The sequence below is a fragment of the Aethalodelphis obliquidens genome, unplaced genomic scaffold (genome assembly GCF_003676395.1).
Source record: "Aethalodelphis obliquidens isolate GAN/ISIS:26980383/991018 unplaced genomic scaffold, ASM367639v1 scaffold11, whole genome shotgun sequence".
Lineage (NCBI taxonomy): Eukaryota > Metazoa > Chordata > Mammalia > Artiodactyla > Delphinidae > Aethalodelphis > Aethalodelphis obliquidens.
In genome coordinates, this window is record NW_020837955.1 from 43,103,073 (window position 1) to 43,128,874 (window position 25,802).

Below are 25,802 nucleotides of genomic sequence, written 5' to 3' on the forward strand. Positions count from 1 at the left end.
CATTAGGTTTTTTGTTTAGTTTTGCTTTTTAATTTATTTTTGGCTGGGTTGGGCCTTCGTTGCTGCACGTGGGCTTTCTCTAGTTGCGGTGAGCGGGGTCTATTCTTCGCTACAGTGCAAGGGCTTCTCATTGCAGTGGCTTTCCTTGTTGCAGAGCATGGGCTCTAGGCACATGGGATTCAGTAGTTGTGGTACGTGGGCTCAGTAGTTGTGGTTCGTGGGCTCTAGAGCACAGGCTTAGTAGTTGTGGCGCACGGGCTTAGTTGCTCCGTGGCATGTGGGATGTTCCTGGACCAGGGCTCAAACCCGTGTCCCCTGCATTGGCAGGCAGATTCTTAACCACTGCGCCACCAGGGAAGTCCCTGTTCATTAGATTTTCACAGTGGGGATCTCAATTCAGCAGATGAGCCAATAAAACCTACATCCTACAGGACGAAACAAGCAAATTTAACTCTGAATTTTCTCACTTTGTAAGTTCAACCCCATAGGACAACCTGGATGGAGTTAAAGCCATCAATATGTCTAAGTGGTTTTGCCTACAAGGACTACTAGCTTTACTGGATAACTTTTCAAGTGTTAAGAAAGGCAGATCTAAAAGTTATCCAGAAAAGAGTGGATATAAAATACCCTCGGCCCTCTAATTTAGGGGCAGCTATTCATAATACCAAGAATTGGTGAAAACGGCAGACTGGGATTTTACAATTTACTCACATCTGAATTTCAACAGCTGCATCCAAAACATTCCAGATTGCAGCTCACAATTACCTGCCCTCTCCCCAAGCTCAAGCCTGCTCATCCCTGGACTGAAGACATGACCTGTGTACAGGTGTGGTGCCCACAAGGAAAAACATGTCTGCCAACAGCATGTGCACCTGAACACCTTCAACCTGCAGAAGAGCCCACACAGCACAGCTAAAGAAAGTCACACCAGGGCTGACAAGCTAAACGCTGTGCAGAAAACATTCACATTGTTAGCGGTTTTAGCTAGCAGTGACTTCGCTGCTGCAGTGCACAACCTACACAAACTTCTAAATGTTCTAAGTCAAAACAGATAGAAAGCATTCACAATTGACATTCTTGCACTGTTTAAGGAGTGCCTCAAACTTAACTTTACTGAGTGTATGTGTGTGTGTCGCAACTTCTTTCTATAAGCTTTGAATCAATAATGCAAGTAGCTCTTCAGGCCAAGATGGAGCAACAGGGGCCAGATTCACCCTCCTGCACGAAACAACCAAAAATGGACAAAATAAATGAAACAACAGATTTCAAGACACTGACCAACAAGTAACAAAGAACAGTGACCCCTGAGAGAGGGACACAAACGGGCTGAGCCCTATACCTGCCCTCCCTCACTGCCTTGAGTTTCCAGGCTGCAGCATGGCAAGGGGAACCGAGGCAGAGCCTGGGGGACTCCCTGAGTTCATAGCACATTCCTGAGCATGTTGGGGGCTCACAGGACAGAGCCCTGGAGAAAAGACAGTGGCCTAGAGCGAGAAACAGGATGATGCACACGCATACAGCTGAGTGCTGATCAGCATACATGTGTAAAGGAAGTACCCAAGGGCAGGAAAAGAGCCACCCGGAAGGATTAGGAGCAGTAGTGCCTGGTGCTCAGACATGGCTGGGAATACTGTCTGACCCTGCTGCCAAACCTGGAAAACCTCATGACTCATGACGCAGAGGGCAGACTACACAGATCTTGCTTCAGGAGTGGGGACTTATTAGCCCTAGACCAAGCCCTATTCTGGTCTCACCTAACAAATCTTAAAAGCATGATCCAAAGGCTCAAACTTTTTCCAAGTAACTTATCTGTGACCCAGAACAAAGTTCAAGCATGCTTATAGGAATCTAAAAATATCCAGCACCCCATATGGTAAAATTCACAATATCTGAGCAGCAAAGCAGCAGAAAAATATGATGCACAGTGAAGAGAACAACCTACCAAAGCTGGCCCCAAACTGACACAGGTGTAAGAATTAGCAGAGAAGGACATTTAGAAAGTCATTTTGACTGTATTCTATATGTCTGGAATGCTACGCAGAGATATGCAAGATATTTTAAATCCCAATCAAACGTTATAAGTTGACATCTACAATGTCTGAGATTAAAAAAAAAAAGTAACGGATATAATCAACAGCAGATTAGACACTGAAGAAAAGGTTAGTGGACTTGAAGGCACAGCAATAGAAACTACCTGAAAATAAAAAAAACAGATTTTTAAAAAAGAACAGAGCATCAGTGGTATGACCTCAAGAAGCTTAAATGATGTATAACTGGAGTTTCAGTAGGAGAGAAGAGAGGGGAAACAGAAAAAAATATTTGAAGATATAATGGCTGAAAATGTCCCAAGTTTGAGGAAAGCTATAAACCCACAGATCCAAGAATTCCAGTAACACCAAACACACAAAAACATGGAGACAATTATACCAAAGAACACCATGGGCAAATTGCTCGAAGCCACTGATAAAGAGAAAACTAAAAGGACACAGAGACCAAAGATATTACATTCTGAGGAACTGAGATGGGATGACGGCAAATTTCTCATTAGAAACAAACCAATTAGGAAGACAGCGCAGCAACATCTTTAAAGTACTGAAAGAAAAAACTACCAACTTAGAATTCTGTATGTCGTAGAAATATCTTTCAAAAATGAGGGTGAAGTAAAGACATACAAAAGGTCAAAATTTTTATCACCAGTAGGTTTGTCCTATAAGAAATGTTAAAGGAATTCCTTCAGGAAGAAAACCAAAATATAAAACCAGATGGAAATACGAATCTACGAATCTACACAAAAGAATGAAGTGCACTGGAAATGGTAACTCTGTGGGCAAACAGTAAGTTTTTGCTCTTGTTACTGAAACTTCTTTAAAAGATGACTGACTGTTTAAGCAGAAATAGTAATAATATAGTATGGTTTGCAGCATATATCAAGGTAAACTGTAGGACAAGAGCAGAAAAGCAGAGAGGAGAGGGATGGAAGTGTATATTGTAAGGTTCTTACATGTACAGTGGTATGGTACCACCTGATGACAGACTGTACAATTTGAAGATGCATATTCTAAATCATAAAGCAAAAAACAAAGTTACAGTTAAGTCAATGAAGGAAATAACATGAAATCATAAAAAATATCTTACTAAACCAAAAAGAAGTAAATAAAACAAACAAAAAGCAATATGATAGACTTTAATTATATTAACAGTCACATTAAAAGTAAATAGACTAAATACTCTAATGAAAAGGCAGAGATTATCAGACTGAGTAACAAAAAAACCCCAATTATAGACTGTCTACAAGAAACTCACTTTAATACAAAGATACAAATAGATTAAAAGTAAAAAGGTGAAATAAGATATACAATGCTGACGCTAATCCAAAGAAAGCTAAGGTGGCTGTACTAATATCAGACAAAATAGATTTCAGAATGGAGAATGTTACCAGGGATATAAAAGGTGATTTCATAATGACAGAGGAGTCATTTAATCAAGATGACATACAATTCATAAATGTATATGCACATAAGAGTTTCACAGTACCTGAAACAAAAACTTATAGAAGTTTTTGCAAGGAGTTTTTGCAAGTTGTTTGCAAGGAGAAAAGACAAATCTACAGTTATATTCAGAGGTCTCAATACCATCTCACAAAAACCATTACAACATTAAAAATATTATAGGACACGAAAAAAATTGTTAAGGATACAGAAGATATACACCAAACTATCAACCAACCTGACTTAACTGACACTTATAGAACACTTCACTCAACAGCAGAATACATATTTTCCAAGACTAACCATATTTTGAGTCATAAAAGAAGTCATCTCATAGGAAAAACAGTATGGAGGTTCCTCAAAAAAATTAAAAATACCATATGATCTGGCAACCCTACTTCTGGACATTTATCAAAAAGAATTGAAATCAACATCTCAAAGAGACATTTAGCATGTCCATGTTCACTGCAGCACTATGCACAATGGCCAGATGTAGAAACAACCTAAATGTCCATTTCAAATGAATGGATAGAGAAAATGTGGTATATTCAAACAATGAATACCATTCAGCCCTTAAAAAATAGGAAATTTCACAATATGCAACAACATGGAGGGGCATTGAGGACATTATGCTAAGCAAGATAATGAAAGACGAGTACTGCATGATTCCATTTATACGAGGTATCTAAAATAGTCAAATTCACAAAACGAAGACTGGAATGCTAACTCCAGGGGCTGTGGAGAGGAGGAAATGGAGAGTTATTCATCAGCAGAGACCCGCTGTACAACACCTTACCTACAGTCAACAATAACTGATTGTACACCTATGATTTGTTAAGAGGACAGATCTCATGTTAAGCATTCTTACTACAATAAAATTTTAAAAATAAATTAAATTAAATTTTAGAAAAAGAAAAAAGTGTCAGTAAACTTCAAAGGATTCAAGTCACACCAAGTATGTTCTTGGACCACAGTGGAATTAAACTAGAAAGCAGTAACAAAGATCTCTAGAAAATCCCCAAATATCTGGAAACTAAATAACACACTTCTAAATAACAAATGCATCCAAGAAAAAATCAACTGGAAAATTATAAAGCATTTTGAACTGAAAAAATAAAAAACAAAACATTACATTCACTAAAGAAGAAATGTATAGCGGTCAGTGCCTACGTTAGAAAACATGAAAGGCCTCCACCTAGTGACCTCAGAATCCACCTTCAGTCACAAGAAACAAAAGAACCAGTGAACCCAACATGAGAAGAAAAAGGGAAATAAAGAAGATGAGAGTGAAAATTATTGACAAAGTAAATAGAAAAGCAATAGAGAAAAATCAGTGAAACTTAGAAAGACATCACATGTACATAGATCAGAGACTTAATATTGTTAAGATATTAAGAGATAATATTCCTCAAATTAATCTATAGATTCAATTCAGAATTCCAGCTGACTTCTTTGCAGAAATTGACAAGCTGATCCTAAAATTCCTATGGCAATTCAAGGAACCCAGAATAGCAAAAACGATGTTGAAAAACAACAAAGTTGGGGGACTCTCACTTCCAGGTTTCAAAACTTACTATAAAGCTACAGTAATCAAGACAGTATGGTACTGATATAAGGACAGACATACTGATCAATGGAACAGAACTGAGAATCCAGGAAAAAACCCTCACCTTTGCAGTGGGTTGGTTTTCAGCAAAGGTGCCAAGACAACTAAATGGGGGGAAAGAATAGTCTTTTCAACAAATGGTGCTTGGACAGCTTAATACCTACACGCAAATGAATGAAGTTGGAACCTTACCTCACACCATATATAAAAATTAACTTGAAATGGAATGTAGATCTAAATGTAAAAGCTAAAACTATGACTTTTAGGAAAAATACTGGGGTATGAAATAGAATAATTTTGAAAATCATGTATCCAATAAGGGACTGGTATTAAAATATACAAAGAACTATTACAACTTAATAATAAAAAGACAACAACCCAATTTAAAAATGCGCAAAGGATCTGACAGACATTTCTCCAAAGAAGATATACAAATAGCCAAAGAAACACATGAAAAGATGCTCAACATCATTAGTTATCAAGAAAATACAAATCAAAACTACAAAGAGGTATTACTTCATATCCACTTAGAATGGTTACAATTTAGAAAGCAGACTAAGTGTTGGTGATGATGCAGAGAAACCGAAACCCTCATACACTGCCGGTGGGAATGTAAAATGTGGCAGCCACTTTGGAAAACAATTTAGCAGTTCCTCAAATGGTTAGAGAGTTACCATATGACCCAGAAATTCCACCACTAGGTATATACCCAAGAGAAATAAAAATATATGTCTATACAAAAACTTGAACATGTTCATAAAAACATTATTTATAATAGCCAAAAAGCCAAATTGTACACTTTAAGTACTTGTAGTTTGTTATACCCCAATAATGTTGTTAAAAAATAAATAAAAAGAAAGAAAAATTATGGGCAAAAAACCCTGCAATAGCCAATCAATTAATGTATCCTTCTATTTTATTTCTAAAGGACATTGACAAAGAATGGAAAGAAATTACAACACAGGAAATGGCCACTTATCCCTAGGAACCAAAAGCTGGGAAAAGGGATCTTGGATCACCTCAGATTAAACCAGAAAAAAATATCAATTCAACGTGAGCCCAGGTATGCTCTGCCTAGAGAACTTGCTCTTTACAGAGCTTTTATGGAAGGAGAGTCTTCAGGGAGATGAAGGGCTGAGTAGACATGAATCTTCAGGTGTTCTAGGCAGAAACTTCTATTCTTAAAGGAAAGGTGAGTGTGGTGGGCAGGGACTGAAAGGAGCCAGGCACTGGATGCCCCGAGTCACGGGGTCAACCTAGGCAAGGACCTCACGTCTCTTCTTCCAGAGCCTAGAACAGTTCCTGATACACAATAGATGCTCAAAAAACGCCTACCCGACGGAAACGATAATCACTACTGATATTTAACTGCTACACGTGTTACCACATTAGCCAACCTTACCATGATCAGGACACTAACAAGATTACAGGAGAGGCACCTGACTCTGGTTCATGAGACTCACTCATTCCAGAGATGGGTCCTGGTGGCTGTAGCTCCTAACTCCACGGCTGGTTTTAACACACAGGGTGTAGGGCCACTAGGCTGCCACAGAGATAGGAAAGATGCTGCACTTCCTGAGTGACCAAATTCTGAAGGGGGGGTGTGTGTGAGAGAGAGAATGGAAAACTTGGGACAAGAGCTTGGCTACTTAATTGAACTCAATCTGGATTATTAGATCAAAGACTAGGACACAATACAACATAAACAAGAACTTTATCAAATTAGGAGGCAATATACACCACAGCAATAAGATACCACCTCATCCTTCTTTGGTCACAATCAGGAAGTGTTGTAGCCTCAACCTGGGCGTTTAATTTCAGCAATTCCAGTCTGAAAGATCACTCAAGGTCTCTTCCATTAAGCCCTTCCTGTTCTCTCTGATCAATAGTGACCTCCGGCTCCCCACCCCTGACAGCCCACGGCATCACACTTTTCATCATTTTATGGCCAATTTAGGACTTCGTTTTGAAGTCCCATGTTTTAGTTCCACAAGCCCCCCATGGGAAGCTGTATAGCCCAGTGGTTAAGAACACAGGCTCTGGAGGCAGACAGTGGGGTTTAAGACCTACTGCCACCACTTGTTAGCTGTGCACCCTTAGGCCAGTTGATTAACCTCTCTGTACCTGAGTTTCCTCATTGGTAATACGGGTATAATAACGGATTGTTGTGAAACTGATAACCCACATGGTAGCCGCTCAAGCTGGCAGTATCTGCCACATCTCTGCTAAATGTCTCTAAGACACACAACTCAGTGTGGCCTAACAGGAATTCCTCATTTTCTCCTGCAGTCACACGTCAATCTTTCCTCAATGACAGCACCACTGCATATCTGGGTGCTCAAGTCACAACCCTGGGAGTCACCTGGACTCCTCCCTTTATATTTCCTTCCACATCCACTCCACCAGCAAGACCTGACAGTTCTTCCTCCAAAATATACAGCCAAGTCTGTGTACTGTCACCATCTCACTCCCCTCTGTCTGAACCTCTGTCGCCTCTCACGATCTATTTATTCCTGGCCTCCCCTCTGACCACTATCCCTTTCATTTCCCACAAAGCTGCTCTGTGGAAAGAGTTAGCTCTTTAAATGTCAGTATGATCGTGTCATTCTACTATTTACTTCCCACTGTCTGGAGGACAACACCCAGGGAGTGGTGAAGCCACGGACAAAAGGAAACTGAGTCCTTGGATGTCTTTGATCTGGGTACCACCAGTCCCATACTTATATTTAGCGGCTCTGTGTTCCACGGCCCTGGGCTCACCTCCATACTGTAATGTATGGGAGAATCAAACTTCCATCCGGTTTGAGCCAATGTGGTTTGAAGTCCCTCTGTTACAGAAGCTTAACCTATGCCCTGTAATATGGCACAAGGGAGTGGGGCGCCACTGTGACGGAACATAAGTGATACTGGCTCGTGGTCAGGCAGTGGGTGGTGAGGAAACATGCTGCAGAGTAGAAAGCTCGTCACTCCTGCTATGCTGTGCAAAACATTTGAGAAAAACGTTGCCTGCATTAACTCAGAAGGCACACCCCGTGCTTATGGAGCCCGTAGGTCCAGAAGAAGCAGACAAACAATTAAGAAGCACGGTATGGTAGCAGATCCTTGCTGCTCTTAGAAGGAAATAAACGAGATGAAGTGAGAAACAGCAATTCGCAGGCAGAGGTGTTAGACAAGAGCGCAGCTCAGAGGCCCTGCACTCCTGCTCCAGTCCCACAGGACTTCTTTCAGGTCCCTAAAAGCCTACGCGCTTCCTACCCACACTGTTTCCCCTTCAAGCCTCACAGAGACCCGATTACCCTCCCACCCCAGCTTGATTAGGCCCTGGCCCCCCTTACTGATCACCTCTTACCCTGCTCTCTCACAGCAAAGGACTGGCGTGTCTACTCACCTGGCACCCATACCACACCCAGTCCAGCGTCTGCACGTGGAGGCGTGACTTAGGAACAGCGGCGTGCAGAACGCAGGACACCCCCCTGACCTAGACATCGAGACCCTGCAGGGAGCCCCGCGCACATCTGAGGGACCCTACGTCTCCAGTGCTCCTGAGCGCCCGGGTTCGCATCTCTGCGCAGGCGCGGTCTGAGGGGCGGCCCCGCCCACTACGCTCCGCCTCAGCAGGTGCGCGTGCCCCGCTCCGGCCGGGCCTCCTCCCAGGCAAGGCGCCAGAAGACGCGAGGCCCAGTGGGGGCCCGCCGAGAGCCACCGCCTTCCCGTTCCTAAGGCCCAGGCCCCGGGGGACTCACCGCGTCCCCCGGAACCTGCAGCTCCTCTGGCCTCCGCCGTCGCCACCGGCCCAGCGCCAGGGGGTCCATGCGGGCCCAGGCCCGAGGCCGCCCAGCCTCTCATGCCCACAGGCTGCAAGGTGCCGCCGCCGGCCCACGCTGCCGCGACCACGCCCTCTCCGCCCACGTGCCCCGAGGGAGCCAATGAGGGGCTGGGGGCGGGGCGCCGCAAGGAACCCTTGAGACCCGGCGGGCCCAGGCGACAGGCCGGAGTAGCGGAGGCCAGAGCCTTGAGGAGACGAGGGGACGTTTGCCTCAGGTCATTGATTCGGGAAGAGGGCTGAACGTCACTTCTCCGATCACTGAGTCGGCCGTGGGGCTCCAAAGAACCTACTCTTAGGGTTTCGTCACGATTCGACTACAGACCCTGGACCGGCTGGAGGAGCGCCCGCCTCCTTTCTTGTGATTGGTCTCCGAGCCCAGTCTGCGGCCGTCTTCCTGTGTCTGGTTGGCTGATAGAAGGCGCAGCGGGCCTTATCAGCATGGGAGAAGCTCTGGCGTCTCTGGGAGACGTAGTCCCGGGGATGCAGCTTCAACTTCCGGGCGGGAGTGGGCCCCGGGTTGCTGTGAGACCGCGCAGTGGCCTCCTGCCGAGTTTGCTCGTTGTACGGTAGCTTCTCGTCTGAAGGCCCCGGGAGCACCCGCTTCTCTGAGGCAGCAGGCCTGAGCTGCCGGGGCCTTTGGGCTGTGCGGAAGGGGAAACCGAGGCCTTGCTGTCCGCGCCGTCGTGGGGTGGGATTCCCTCTGTGAGCAGTCCCCAAACCGTGGGCATCGCACCCCCGACCCAGTGCTGTGCGGAGCTGCACTGCCCTCATCTCAGGGAGCCGAGGGACCTGTCCAGGCTGGAGCGTGCTCAGGCTCGGCCGGCACCAGTACCCCACCGCAGAGCCGCACCGGCTTCTGCACCAAATCGCCGAGCCCGAGGTCCTTTCTGGTTAACTAAAATTAGTATAAGCCAGTCCTTTGACAGTGATTGGCTAGTGGGTCTGTTAGGGGCATGGCTGGCTCTGGGACAGATGTTCCTTACTGTTTAAAAAAGGGGCTGGATGGTTGGGGGCTTAGTTCTTTCCTGCTGTTGTTGCCAGTGGAAGCTCCCTGGAGCTGCTGCAGCCTTCTTATCACCATGAGGGCAGCTGGTTGGAAACTTAGTGAAAAGTAGGAAGGCATCCAGGCTCTAACAATGTGAGCTTCTGAACCAACCCCAAACCAGCTGACCACCAATCTCCAGACGTCTTGTCTTGTCTCTGTTATTTGAGTCACTGTAAATTTACCATTTTGCTTCAGTTGGAGGCATCTTTTGTCACAAAGACTTGTCCTTACCCGTTGTGGTGAAAAGCATGAATCCCTACTCAGCTGGGCTACTTTATGCAGGATATTCAGCAAATTAAGTAGCTAATCACGTAAGTTTTCTCATTTATAAAAGATGATGACTCTTCTGGTATTGGGAGGATTAAATGTAAAGTGCTTAGAACCATGCCTGACACAAACTAAGTGCTCGATTCTACTACTAGTACTTCTAGGACTACTAGTTAATCCTGTATCAAAAACCTTGGGACCTTCCAGTTACAAGGTGATTAAGTTCTGGGTGTGTAATATACAGCATGGTAATTATAGTTAGCAATCCTGTTTTCTTTATATATTTGAAAGATGATCAGAGAGTAGATTTTAAAAGTTCTCCCACAACACACACACACACAAAATGTAACTATGTGATGGATGTGTTAACTTACCTGACTGTAGTAATCATTTTGCAGTATATACATATATCAGATCATTACATTGTACACAGTAAACTTAAATGACAAATGTCAGTTATAGCTCAATAAAGATGGGGGTGGGGGACCTTGGGGCCAGATGTTTTGGAATTCAAAATTTTTTGGATTCTGTGTTAAAGGGCAGTATGCATACTGCATGAAACACCTTCAGCGGGGTCTGGAACGGCATATAATCAAAGACAATATTTCTGCAGCAAAAATGTGTGAATATTCACAAATATTAACCCGAAGTGGGGTATATAAAGGCTATAGTCTTATGTTAGTTCCAATGAGTTTGCTCCAAACTTAGGGGGAAACTTCTGTTTTAGAACTTTTTGCATTTCAGAATTGAAAATAAAGTACTACTGTGGACCTGTATTACTACCTCTACTTTAAAAACTTTGCATGTATGTGTCTTGCAGTTGAGATTAAATGACCTGCTTTGTCGTCCAGTTTCAATTTCACTGTTCTTTGCACCTAGGGCTGCTTTTTCAGATGCTTGAGCCAACCGTTGGGTAATGGGGGTACAAACGCTTAGTCCCTGAAGTAGTGACAGATGGTCTCCTTGACCAAACTACTCAGGTTCCTCTGAAATCTCTTATCAACTAGGCTCTGACCTTTGGGCTCCCGTGTTCATCCCTGCATTTTCCAGTTTCAGCAAGAATCTTGCTAAGGCAACTTAGCCAGAAGCCCCCAGCCTTGGTTTCTGATTGGGCTTCTCATCCTCCAACATCCCCCAGGGGTTGTCTGGTCATGGTGGCCTGCTTTCAGCAAGAATGCTGCTAGGTTAGTTTAGCTAGAATCTCCTCTTACCCTTGATGTTTCCTCGTAGAAATTTTCCATCCACTGACCCCACTCCCCCACCCCGCCATGCTCCTTGGCTATAAGTTACCACTTTCCCTTGTATTTAGAGTTGAGCCCAATCTCTCCACTCCTGCAAAAGCCCATTTCAGTAGTCACTATACCTGTCACAGTGGGGTCCCCCTGAGTAAAGTCTGCCTTATCATTCTTTAACAAGTGTCACGATTACTTTTTTCTTTAACACAATTGGTATATTTAGAAGGATGCAGTTTAGCTTATCACACTATTTACCAAACATCAGTCATTTGGGTACCAACCGAAAGATGTATACTAAACCTCTCCTATTATTTACCTAGTATATTTAAATTCTTAATATCTTAAAATTTAAGACTTTAAAAATAATACAAAATATCTATAAAGTGATAGTTTAAAGGACTTGTTATTCTAATATGTTAAATACATTAACAGAAGAAAACAGGAGAAAGCTTCATGGCATTGGATTCTTGCATATGATGCCAAAAACACAGTCAACAAAAGAAAAATTAGATAAACTGAACTGTATAAAAATGTAAAACCTTTGTGCATCAAAGGACACTATTAACACAGTGAAATGCAACCCAAGAAATGGAGTAAATATTTGCAAATTATATATCTGATAAGGAGTTAACATCCGCAACACATAAAGAACACCTACAGGGGCTTCCCTGGAGGCGCACTGGATAAGAATTTGCCTGCCAATGCAGGGGACACGGGTTTGATCCCTGGTCCGGGAAGATCCCACATGCCGCAGAGCAACTAAGCCCGTGCACCACAACCACTGACGCCCACATGCCTAGAGTTTGTGTGCTGCAACAAAAGAAGCCACCGCGATGAGAAGCCCACACACTGCAACGAAGAGTAGCCCCTGCTTGCCACAGCTAGAGAAAGCCCGTGTGCAGCAGCGAAGACCCAGCATAGCCAAAAATAGATAAATAAAATTTTAGAAAAAAAATTTAAAAAAAGAACACCTACAACTCAACAACAAAAACCAAACAACTTGTTTAAAAAACAAAGGACTGGAATAGACGTTTCTCCAAAGATGACATACAAATGGCCATGAAAAGGTGCCCAACATCACTAATCATTAGGGAAATGCAAATCAGAACCAAATGAGAGAGACTTCTCTGGTGGTGCAGCTATTAAGAATCTGCCTGCCAATGCAGGGGACACAGGTTCAAGCCCTGGTCTGGGAAGATCCCACATGCTGCAACTAAGCCTGCGAGCCACAACTACTGAAGCCTGCGTGCCTAGAGCCCGTGCTTTGCAACAAGAGAAGCCAACGAGAGAAGCCATCAAAATGAGAAGCCTGTGCACCGCAACAAAGAGTAGCCCCTGCTCACTGCAACTAGAGAAAGCCTGTGTGCAGCAACAAAGACCCAAGGCAGCCAAAAATAAAAATAAACAAATTAATTAATTAAAAAAAATTCTTTAAAAACCAAATGAAATGCCTCTTCATATCTATTAGGACAGCGGTCCCCAACTTTTTTGGCACCAGGGACCGGTTTCATGGAACACAATTTTTCCATGGACCAGGGAGGTGGGGGATGGTTTGGGGATGATTCAAGCACATTACATTTATTATGCACTTTATTTATATTTTCATTACATTGTAATATATAATGAAATAATTATACAACTCACCATAATGCAGAATCAGTGGGAACCCTTAGCTTGTTGTCCTGCAATTAGATGGTCCCATCTGGGGCTGATGGGAGACAGTGACACCCGAAGTGTGTTGCTTATATCCAGTCTACTCTGTAAGATGCAGCTTAACTGTCACTTGCCACTCACTGATAGGGTTTTGATATGAGTCTGCAAGCAGTTGACTTATTATGGTCTCTGTGCAGTCAAACCTCTCCGCTAATGATGATTTGTATTTGCATCCGCTCCCCAGTGCTAGCATCACCGCCTCAGCTCCACCTCAGATTATCAGGCATTAGATTCTCATGAGGAGCGTGCAACCTAGATGCCTTGCATTTGCAGTTCACAGTAGTGTTTGAGCTCCTACTCGTATGAGAATCTACTGCTGCCGCTGATCTGACAAAAGGTGGAGCTCAGGAGGTAATGCAAGTGATGGGGAGCGGCTGTAAATACAGATGAAGCTTCGCTCACTTGTCCACCACTCCCCTCCTGCTGTGTGGCCCGGTTCCTAACAGGCCACGGACCAGCACCGGTCCATGACTTGGGGATTGGGGACCCCTGCATTAGGAGGGCTATTATAACACAAACAAACAAACAAGTGTTAGCTAGGATGTGGGGGAACTGGGACCCCTGTTCGAGGGGAGAAGGCAAGAAGGTAAAATGGTGCAGCCACTATTAAAAACTGTATGGTATTTCCTCAAAAAGTTAAACATAAAATTATGATATGATCCTGCAGTTCCACTTTTGAGTATACACACTAAATAATGGAAAGAAGGGACTTGACCACCTATGTTCATAGCAGTACTATTCACAGTGGCCAAAAGGTGGAAAGAACCCAAGTGACCATAGATGGGTGAATGGATAAGCAAAATGCAGTCCATCCATACAATGGAATATTATTCAGTCTTTAAAAGAAAGGAAATTCTGACACAGGTTACAACGTGGATGAACCCTGAGGACATTATGTGAAATGAAATAAGTGGGTCACAGAAGGACAGGTACAATACAATTCCACTTCTATTAAATAGCAGAGTAGTCAGACTCACAGACAGCAGCAGGGTGGCTCCTGGGGGCTGGGGGAGGGGACAGAGTAGTCAGACTCACAGACAGGCAGCAGCAGGGGCTGGGGGAGGGGAATGAAGAGTTGGTGTTTAAGCGGGGCAGAGTTTCAATTAGGAAGATGAACAGAGTTCTGGACACCGGTGGTGGTGATGGTTGCACAGCAATGTGACTGTGCTTAATGCCACTGCACTGTACAGTTAAAAATGATTAAAATGGTCATCTTATGTTCTGTGTATTTTAACACAATAAAAATAAATAAAAGTTAACTATTAAAAGAAAAGTTGTTTCTCTGTGCACCACTTCCAGTCACCTTGCACACCACCTACAGGGAAAGCGGCTCTCAGAGGAAGGTACCTGAGCTCCGATTCCACCTGGCCAATTTCCAGCACCTGGGCAAGCTGCTTTGATTCCTCAGCTTTAAATATATATATATAAACGGTGCCTCCTACAGTGGAGTGCTCCGAGTTTACAGTGAGACACCGTCTGTATAGTGTCCAGCGTGATGCGTGGTACTTGGCAAGCCCGCAGTTCACTGTAGCTGGAATGAGGAATCTCTAGTCTTTCCCAGCCGAGCACTGGACCTACCAATCGGAGTCCAGGAAGTTTGTGGAGAGGTTTTGTTTGCTTAACTAGTGAGGTGTGCTGGGGGGAGTGTTCATTCCTGAGCCTCAGTTTCCTCATCTGTAAAATAGGAATAAAGCCTTCCAGGGAAGTCAGAGCTTCATGGAGTAGCTGGGGGTTGTCTTTAATAACATGCTCAGCTCCGCTTCCCTGAGATGGGTTGTGCCCATGCGCATGTGTCTTGCACGTCTGTGTCTGTGTATGTGTTGTGAGGAGGGTGCCAGAAACAGTTTTGATTCAACTGTTGCAAGGTCATTACTTCTACTCTTCCATTGACTTAACCTTCCTTCTTTAAATCTTTAGTGACCTCTCTAAAAGATGACTACCTCTGCTTATCTTGTTGGCATGTAACAGAGAATATATATAGTGTATCTATACACATGCATATCTCCAGAAACACATAGCCTGGCACATAATAAGTGTTTAATAAATGCTGTTTCCCTTCCTTCTTGCCCTCTTATTTTAAAAAAATTCCCAGAACTACTTTGGGCACTAGAATAGGTTATTTTTTTCCTCTGAAATTCACAGTTTCTTTAGACATTATATGACAATGTCGGTTATCGTCTTTGCCTGGAAACACTTCTCCCTAAACTGCAACAGCTCTCCTTCTTGTTTTTCAGAGGTCGAGGGAACCGTCCCTCCGGAGAGAAGCCGAGCCCACCCCGCCCCCACCCCATCTGCCTGATTCCGGTCCCTCAGGGCACTCATGCCTGGATGGTGGGAAGCTTTCTTTTTTTATCCATTGATGTTCCATATCCCCTCCAGGAGGACTGCTCTCCACTGGGCGGATGCAGGCCTGCAGTTGGCACTCAGGAAATAACCATACACTGGGCGTTAACAGACTTTAGTGGTCAATTTTGCAACATTGCTCTCACTTCATCCTCCCAGCAACACAGCAGGGCTCGGGCTGTCTTCATGTTCAGGTAAAGGAACAGAGAAACATCAGGCTCAGAGATGTTGCCTGCGGTGCCCAGGGCTGCAAAAGGTTGAAGGGCAGACCTGGATTCAGACACAACTCTGTCCGGATTTCTTACCCTTCTGCGCGCCTTGCCTTTGGTTCCGGTGGAAAGCCTCCGTAAGTTTGATCAAACAAATAAACAACAACAGTTCAACAAACAAAACGGCTCTGCTAGTTGCCCCAAGGGCCTTAATTTCACCACACAATTTTCCAGACGCTGCTGGCAGGTACAGAGTCCCAGTTGGCTTCCTCAAGGTGAGCCTCTGCTGCACCCGGACATGAATAATCTTTATTCTGATCACCCACCTTTGCATTCGAAGTGGTTCATGAACGGGAGTGTGTGGCCAAGGGCTTCTCCTCTTGAGAATCTGTGTCCCCAGCGCCCAGCACAGGCGGGACCCAGCGTGAGTACTCAGAGATAGGCCAGTGAATAAATGAGTTCAGCAGAGGTAGCTGTGTGGCATCAGCTCCAGCCACAGCCCAGGGAGGCCTCAAGACAGGTGCCCCTGCCCTCCTGGCCCCTCTGGGCTGTTTTTAGCTAAAGACATCTAACATCGCTGGGATTTTAAATGGGACAAGGAAGAACAGAGTGCACAAGCCGTGCACTAGTCCACCTCTTGTCTCGGTGATTACATCTTCTGCTTCTGGGCCACAGTCAAAGTGTTACTGAAGAGTGGCTGGTCAGGACTGCCTGCAGGTCCCCACGCTCTGCCTGCATCTTCTGCCTTGGTCTTCAGCTCAACAGTACACAGGTGACTTGAGGGCCCACGCGCTGTGGACAGCTGCCCCATCCCAAGAGGGGTAATCTGAAGGATGCCTGTCTCTCCAGAAAGTCAGCACATGTTCATCTTCCTAAGGGTCATGGTTTTGTTCCCACGTCATTTTAACTCAGGTTATTACTTTTTTTATGGCAAGACTCAGTATAAGATTTTTCTAAATGCAATCCTTATAATGATCCAGGAATATTTCATTAAGGCAAATAAGAATAACAATAATAATAACCCATCATTTTCAACTTTCAAAATAATATCTCTACATGGAGACCTTTGTGATCTGAGCCATTTCCCTATATTATTTCCTGACATTGTAAATATGCTCTTCAGGGATGATCAAAAATAGATAATTATTTGAAAGACGTTATGACCAGTGCAAGTCAGAGATTTGTATGATACAGTATAACATATGTGCCCCCGTCCATCCCATAATGGAACTGTAAACACTTGCTTTACGCCACAGGCCAGGATTTTATAGTCTGCTAAACAGGTGCCGTAGAAAAATTGAAATATTAATAAACCACAAACGCGCCTTCTAAAAGCAATAGCTTTAGGTTCGAACAGAAAGTAGTAACTGTATTTCATTTTAACCTACCCCTGCTTCTAATCGCTGGGTAATGATTGTTAAGTGCCAGACACCAGTGTACTTCCTATGAGACACTATGTTTCCACAATAGGTTAAAATTTTAGCATGATGTTTTATATTTCATCCTAAGATTTTTTTATTTGCAAGTATATGAAGTCACACTGGCTATGTTTGAGAATCCATTTTTGGCATGTATTTTCATGTAAATTATATGGTGTTTTTGCCCCTCAGCTCTCACAATATAGTAAGGAGAAACCCCCAGGATGTGGAAATATGACTGAGGCCGCGTTAGTATGTGGGTTGGAAATAATGATTATAAATGACTCGGTAGGTAGAGAAAATAAGGGGAGAAGACTTACTGGGGAGAAGTAGAAAAGCTTGCTCTCTGTATGCACAGCTGGAAGAAAGCACCACGAAAGATGTATTACTAGTCACCTTCTTTTTATTTCTAAGGGGTTTTTATTAACCCCTTTTTATCTATCAAAATAAACTGATTGCCAGCAGATGCCATATTTTCTGACTATTTGAAATTATAAAACGAAAGCAAAGGCACACAAACTCACATACTATATCTTCCGGTAAATAAGAGACAAACCCCTCCAAAGAGATTGCTAAATAGTGTTAAAGATTTTTATAGCCATCCCTTAAAACAGAACATTTCATTTAAGGATCGGAGTAGGCCTCGGGATTCCTCAGAATGTGGCTCCCCCCTGCTGGGTTAGTGGACAGGAATTCCAGAACACTGTTATTAATATTTATGTCCCATCATAAAAGGACATATATCTGTAGGGTAAATACAGTTATGCCCGATAATAACTCTGTCCTGGGTAAGGAATGATATAATAACCTGATTCAATGGGAGAAAAAAAAACAGGGCCCAGAATCCATGTGAAGTGTACCCAGTCATTTCTAGCTGTGATGCAGTGACAGAGAACATGCGGAAACCAGAGAAGAAGCATTTCATCCAAGTGGGCGAGAGCATCTTCCTGGTCCTTACCCGTTGGGGAGAAAGGCCTGAGAGTTTGGGACAATAGGAATAAACACAGCAGTTTAGGAGCTGGGGCCTCCCGTGTAGAGGGGCTGGGGGTGTGAGGGTAGCAGGCTGAGACTGAAGACCTACCTGACGCCCCGGGAGCTTTGCCTCTTCCATCTCAGCCCTCAGGGCAGCCGCAGCCTGACTTCTGACGGCTCAGTGCCTGGCAGAGCTGGTGTGTCGTGTCCCTGCAGAATCGGCCAGACGTGCTGCTTTCTCCTTCAGGTCCACGCCATAAAGGGTTAGCCAGTTTAGGGTCCCCCACTTCTGCCTCTTATCATAGGAAGGAGACTTTCCCCCTCTGTATCTCCTGTTATTCATTTCTTAGTTCAACAGATATGAACTGAGAAAAGAATGTATGTCATAGCTGGAAGGTCTAAAGGTCATGTTGGCATCGACATTTTTACATGAGATATTTGTTCTGATTAATATAGTGAAGTGTATTTCATACAAATGAGCAAATAATAGATACTAACTTAAACTTAGGCTAATAATGGAGTCACCACCAAGTTTTTGCTTTACTCTGGTGAAGAGACACAACCATGGAGGTTTAGCTACTTCATCAAGAGAACATGAAAGACTGACCCATTTTTTTTATATACGTACTACAGGGCAATAGCGCCTATGCATCATTTAAAAATCAGTGGTTTGCTTTTTTCCTTTCTTGTTTGGTTCTAGAGGAAAGAATTTAAAGTTGGCAAGGAAGGACCAGCTCTGCTCACGGTGTTTGCTGGACACTCCAGACATCCACTCTGTGACGTGACATTTCCAGGCAAAAGCAGGCTGTGAGAGTGCCAAGGTCAGCGGGACAGAGGACCTGTGAACTCGAAAGCCCAGGTGGAAGGATTCTCTTTGAGACGTGACATCCTGGAGCCACACGGCCCAAAGGAGCTTGCCTGGTTAGAACTTCTTAGTTCTCTTAAGAATTACCCCTCATTTTACAAGTGATCTTGTTTGTGACACCAAACTCATTTGTATCCTCAGTTTCTCAAATTTGAAACAAGAATTACAAATACAAGCAGAAAATTGACTCCAAATGGACCTGGAGAATAAATACATAGACACACACGCACGCACACACACACACACACACACACACACACACACACACACACACAACGCTGTTTATATGTAAAACGTTTGACTCAAGACAACACACAGCTGCATACAAACATACACAGTGACTATGTACACTCATGGTCAGCAAAGTGCCATGGAATCTTCATCCGGGTGATCACATGGAAAACTGAAACTTCAGGTAGGCAAAGATGTATGTGGCAGTGTATGTGTAAATTTTTCCTTCTCTCTCTCTGCACATGACCCTTCCCTCCAACCCCATACTAGCGGCTTTCATATGTACAGCACAGACTTGGTACATCTTACAGGACCTCAAATACACTGCCAATCGAACTGAGAAGGCAGGAGGTGTTAAAAATTGGCAAGTCAGGGTAAAACACGTTTTTGGTGGATCAGAAGAACCTCTATAGATAGAGCATCAGTTTGTGTTAATTCTGAATTGTGACGTCTCCAGGTTGAATAAAGAAACCACTCAACAAAGGATGCTCTTTCCCCAGCCTGAAGAAGCGGCTGGTGCCACCTACAGCCTGGAAACTGGCTCTACAATCCTCACCTGCCGCCCTGGCTGGTCTTCCGTGGAAGACACATTAGAATTGATGCAGGGGATGGAAAATGGGTAGTCAACTCTCAAGATGAATTTTCCCTGATAAATTGTCAACAACTAGAAACGTGTTTAAAAATTATTTTGACTAAAGAGCTTTTGAATATTGTAGCAATTAGATCAAGATTTGTGAACTACATTTTCTATAAATATATTTCTTCTAGAGAGCACCTTATGGGAGGTGGTCACATTTTTTTTTTTTTCCCTATAGCAACCCAAAAACGTTCAACTCAGTGCTAGATTGGGTTAGTGGGTACACGCTTATTCACACTGTCTTATTTTAGGGGAAAAGAGATTACTGTGAAACCACCAGATAACATACACTTCTGAAAAGAAATGAAATGTATTTTTATCGGTGGAGCCAAGATGGAGTACGTCTTGAAATGTGTTTTACACATAAGCTTGCTCATAAATTGTCCATTCACTGCTTCGAAACCTTTTTTCACATGTGAGGAGCTGTCAGAGGTCCCTAACAAACACGAGTCTTATTTAGTTTACTGGATATGTAATTCTTCTTTTCTTTGAAAATAATTATTTTTCAAGCAAGTGCAGCAAAAATACAACCAATAAAAATCTCGCTATGGCAGCATAAACAACCTTTATAGCCAGCATATACATAGAGTTCTTCCAATAACAGCAGTTTCTGGTAAGGAAGGGAACAAAAAATTGGCCAGACATTGCCAAGGTCAAGTGCGGGGCTCCTAAGGGTTGACAGAGGAAACATCACAGCCCATTCCCACTTCCCTATCCCAGACTAGTTCTTGGTTATCAGGGTGATAGTTGTAGCATCCCAGTTGCCAGGGAGGCCCTTGGGCCAAGGAGAACAGGGCTGGTCACTTGGTTGGACCCAGTGTCCAGTTTATCTCAACGTGGTTTGTGAGACAACCTTCCCAAGCCCCATTCTTGGGGCCGCCAAAGCTGATGGACAGCGGGGTGAAATTCCCTGGAGGGCTCCCGAGGGGCAGAACACAGACTGTCCACTTCTTAGTTACCCCTCAGCCGGTGGTCCCTCAGCAGGACTGTGCCAGGGTGGGTGGCAGGGCTAGGGCGGGCCGATGGGGGTCGACTTCCGAGAATGTGGTCCAGGGATTCTTCTCTGGGGTTCTGGTCAACCCGTTGGGGCTCCCGGGAGGGGCGTTTGTTTCGGCCCTTCCAGACCTGCGCCCAGCCGTGGTCACGTGGCCACGACCCCTGCTCCGGGCCACCACGTGGATGGAGCCCGCAGCATTGGGACCCGGGGCCACCCCAGCTCCGCGCGGACTCCTCCCCAGGAGCTCTGTGTCGGCAGGTTCTCAGCAGACGTGCGGGTGCTCATTTATGCCATTTATAGTAGCTCGAGAAGATGTTATCGCAGCTTGAGAACGGAAATTAAAATATGTTTCCTTCAGGTGCAAATCTACTGTACTTACAGTTTTACTGTTTCTCAGCAGGGGGCTCCATTAATCTTGTAACAGTGAAATTCCTAAGGAAATTGATTCCCTCCAGTTGGGGTTATTCTCAACCGGCCTTCGGAGGCAGAGTGACTGGGATTTAGGAGTCTCTCTTAAAAGAGAGGGCGCATTGGCCATTTTCCTTGAGTAACAACACTTCTTAATGCCATGCTTTGCCCATTAAAAACCCTGTGTGTGTCTTGGCTCCTCAAGGGAGTGTTTACAAAAACCTAGCCAGGTGGGAATTCAATTCCAAATCCTCCCCTGTAACGACCAGGTGTTTTTCTCCACCTGGGTTATCTGTGCCCACCTAGTACTCAGCACTGTGCCCTGTTGGGGAGTAACACTGGGGCCCAGGAGGGAATGATGTGTCACCAAACGTGGGATGGCTAAAATATTTCCTCACCCATTCAGGAGCGGTGAAATGTTAGCTGTCGTTAAAAATAATTACACCTCAGCCACACAAACACATCCCTTTTGAACTGAGGTCCATTCACAGACACAGGGTGCGGCACCTTTGCCGCCAGGAAGGCCCCCTGCAGCCCTCTCTGAAGCTTGTGCTCTGCCAGGCCAGGACTTCAGCCGCCAGGACCCAGAGCCTCAGCTTCCCGGTCCCCACGGTCCCAGCCCCTGAGGTGCCACACAGCCTTCTCAGCAAAACCTAATTGCCCCATCCTTTGCAGGGCTGTGCTGCTTGGAGAGCTGTCCCTGGTTCCTGACCAAGTGGGCCGGAGAGCCCGGAGAGGCCCCTGCCCAGGGCCACGAAGTGTCACTGGGTTCCCTAGGGGGAGCCCTCTGCCCCAAGAGGGTATAGGATGTAGCTAAATGATGCTTATATATGGGTCAGCAGAATGTCAGTGTCTGGGATTAACCCACACTGGGGACAAAGGCCAAAATCAGCCCCAGCATCTTGCTTTCCTGTGGTTTTGAGTCTTCATGCACTAAGTTCTGTATGATAATGATGAGTTTTCCCCTCTGTGCCTGAACACGCTCAGAGAAACAGAGGACTGGGCTCTCCAAAGCATGAGCAGCGTGCAGGATGGGGTGCAGTGGGGGCAGGACAGGGAAGGCCATGGAATGAGTCCCGGCACTGCCCCTTCCCTGCTGTGGCTTTGGGCAATTTCCTTAGCTATAAAGTGGGGCAGGTGTAACTGAACAGGGCCCTATGGGGCCTTCCCAGGACAGAACTGCACCCTGCCTCCCATGTCCTCTGCCTGACTCTCGTCTGCAGAAAAACTTTAGCCTCCTAGGCCTTGCCCGAGTTCCAAAGAATAAATGTAATCAGAGAAGTGAGAAAATGCAGAAAGAAAGGAAAATGGTCAAGCAAGACAAAATAACAGTTTAAACAAAGTCCAGGGCCTTTAGCTCCTCCTCAAGGGCTATAGATAATATTCTGAGCCATGTCTTTGGAGCTGTTTTGCAGATACTGAAGCCCCTACCAGGTGGAAGAAGTTAACTGCATGCTGCCCACAAGCACGCAGAGCCCAGACCAGCTGGAACCAGAAGGTTGATGATGTTGACTCTCCATGACCTCACCACCAAGCAATCAGAAGTATGTCCACGAGCTGATCACGCACCCCACAACCCTCCTCCCTTACCTGTCTTTAAAAACCTTTTCCTGAAAGCCTTCGGGGAGTTTGGGCCTTTTAAGCACTAGCTGCCTGGACTCCTTGCTTGGCTCCTGCAATGAATGCTGCACTTTCCTTCACCACAACCTGGGGTCAGTAGATTGGCTTTACTGTGTGTGGGTGAGAGGACCTAAGTTTGGTTTGGTAACACAGGCAGTGATGTCTTTGCATCATGATCTGGAAGCAGCAAGGACTTTGGAAAGCTGAAAAGCACTATATAGCTGTGTACACCCTTATCTACCTGTAACTCAGATGTGACAGCCCCCCAAAATGTGGCTTGGGCTCAGGGCTGAGTGGAATGGTCTTTGTTGTGAAATCAGAGCATTTTAAAGCTCAGAGATTCACTTGCTGAACATTAGGCCTGTTGATATCAATAGTGATAACAGCAAAAAGGGCAGGAGGCAGAACTGGAAAGATTTTTAGGGAGTTTTCCCAACTTTATTTTTAAGGTAGGGAGCATGCTCTCTAGCTGGTATATCCTGCTTTCAGCAAATTCCATTTAAAGAAGGAAAAATCAGGATTTTTAACAGTTACATTAGATGGGTGATTCTTGCATTTTTTGAAAAAGATTCACTATTGCACATTTCCCTAGTGCATTACAATTTCATTATTTTTAAATTACAAAGCCCATCCATGTTCTTTGAAAAAAATGCAAGTGAAATGTTTTTAGTATTGATGTGTAAGCTTCCTTCAAATTAGAGATATAATTCTTGTACAACATTTGGTGCAGATGTGTTTCCAAACATACTAACATTTCAATGAATGACTCCAAAGAAGTTTAAAAAACAAAAAAAGAAAAAGAAAAAATGCAGGTGACACTAGGAAGCATATAATGTAAAAGGTGTAGGTCCTCCCTTTAAAACTTCCCTATTTTCACTCTCTGGGCACAAGTTCTTCTAACACTTTGGAGAACATCCTTCTGAAGACCTTTTGCTATGCTACATTTAGCTATACGGAGTTACGTGTTTTATTTACATATAATTCTGTTTAAAAATGGTCATCAGAGTATACATCTTGTTTTGCAACATGCTGTTTTCTCCCTTCCCGGTGCATTTTTTCATAGTAGTCTCTAGATTTTACTTACGGTTTTTAAAAAACTAACCTTTTTATTTTAAAATGATTGTAGGGTCACATGCAGTCATAAGAAATAACAGAGAGAGATTCTGCCTATGCTTTTCCCCAAAGATAGCATCTTGAAACACTGTAGTACAATACCACAACTAGGATGATGATATTCATACGATCTGTCCATCTTCTTCCATTTCTCCAGTTTTACTTGTACTCTTTGTGTGTATTTCGTGCGTTTAGGTTTGTGTACCTACCACCCAAGTCAGGATACAAAACAGTTCCTCACCACTCTCTTATTGCATTTTAGATAATGGAATTTACCATCTTCAGGAACACCCACTTCTCAGGATGAGGCACATATGTAACTAAAGACCACTTTCAATCACTGGAGCAGAGTTGCCCAAGAGAAAATACAAAGTGAGCCACAAATGAAAGTCACCTATGTAATTTAAACATTTCTAGTAACCACATTTAAAAGGTAGAAAGAGGTAAATTTAATTTTAATAATGTTTCACAAAACCCAGTATATCAGAAGTAGTATTTCAACATGCAATCAATGTAAACATTATTAATGAAATATATTACATAATTTTTTTTTTTTTTTGTAATAAGTCTTTGAAACTCCACAAGCCCACTTCTCCACCAGCTGCAGGTAGAGAGCATGTACTGAGCACCTGCCACGTTCTTGGCTCTAACTTAGGCACTGGGACAGACACTCAGTTCCCGCCCTTGATGAGAACCGGGGCTGGTGGAGACTACAGGTGCAGTTCTAACCCGGTGAGATGTGCACGTGGTAGAAGGCACATAGGTGCCCTAACACCCACGGGAGGATCCATGGGGCCTGCCCTCAAACTCAGTGCAGAGCCCGAGGACCCCCAGGAGGAGCCTCACGTGTCTGGGTGGAAGCGATGGCTTCAGTAAGATGGGAGCTCCAGGAGTGGCTCTTTGGAGAGCAGGCGGGGTGCAGTTTGGGGAGAACCAAAAAGACTCCCCCGGCCCCAGGGCAGATGGATGCTGGGCTCCGGAGGCAGGGGAGGGCGCTTGGCTGGCGGCTGAGGTTTCCCTGGTTATTGAGGATACTAGGACCATGGACAATTTTACCCAGGTCGGAGAGTGTGTGGGAGTTATAAGCAGGGGAGGTGGAAAGGTGGTGAGCGGACACTACCTGGGGCGTCAACATTAGGCGATGCCAAGGAGAGCCAGGGAAGACCTGAGGTTAGAGGAGCGTGGGGCCTGCGGGCCTGAGTGAGAGGGTCCTGGGGCTGGGCCCGTGGTGCCGGAGGCGGCCCAGCTGCCCAGGCCGTGCTGCTCGGAGGTCACAGTGGGTGATGGGCTGTGCCCTGGCTGCGCCCAGGGATGGCCCCGCCGGCGGGTAGGTGGCGGGCCACGCGGTGGCGCGGGTTCGGGCTCTTCAGGACCAAGTTCGAAGCCCCTTGTCAGTGTTGAGGTTCGGAGAGGGCGCAACCTCCCTTTCCCTAATCTCCCATTCCATCCCCACCTTTACGTAATTTCCTTTTAGCTTAAAATTTCACTTTGTTAAACATACACTCACATCAGACACACACTCACATCACACACACCATTCACCCAGCTGCCGTAGGAGTTGCAAGGAACGTACGGCGCCCCGACATCCAGGAACCCCAGAGGCCAGGATTCCTGAGAGTCCGGAGCCCCAAGGGTCAGGAGCCTGGGGCTCTCACTTGGCCCGCCGGTAAGCCCCAACCTCCCGCGTTTCACCGGCTCCCGGCTTCCGCGCGGGCCTACAGGGCGGGGCGGGCGCGGGGGGCGGGGCTTCCGCGCGGGCCGGAGGCGGGGCGGGGCTTCCGCGTGCAGCCGCCCGAGCCCCTCCCCCAT

General features: G+C 45.0%; 1 protein-coding gene across 5 annotated transcripts in view; it reads right to left on the reverse strand.

The window, feature by feature from the left end:
- CUNH10orf143 (chromosome unknown C10orf143 homolog) overlaps positions 1 to 8,989 on the reverse strand; it is a 106,555-nt gene extending 97,566 nt beyond the window's left edge. Inside the window, exon 1 of one of the 5 annotated variants that reach the window (XM_027112964.1) lies at positions 8,838 to 8,989. In XM_027112964.1, the coding sequence (XP_026968765.1) occupies positions 8,838 to 8,906 (69 nt within the window). In that variant the 5' untranslated portion in view covers positions 8,907 to 8,989. The remainder of the gene's footprint in view (positions 1 to 8,837) is intronic. The other 4 variants (XM_027112965.1, XM_027112963.1, XM_027112966.1 and 1 more) reach the window with 4 other exon arrangements.
- Between the last annotated feature and the right edge of the window lie 16,813 nt (positions 8,990 to 25,802).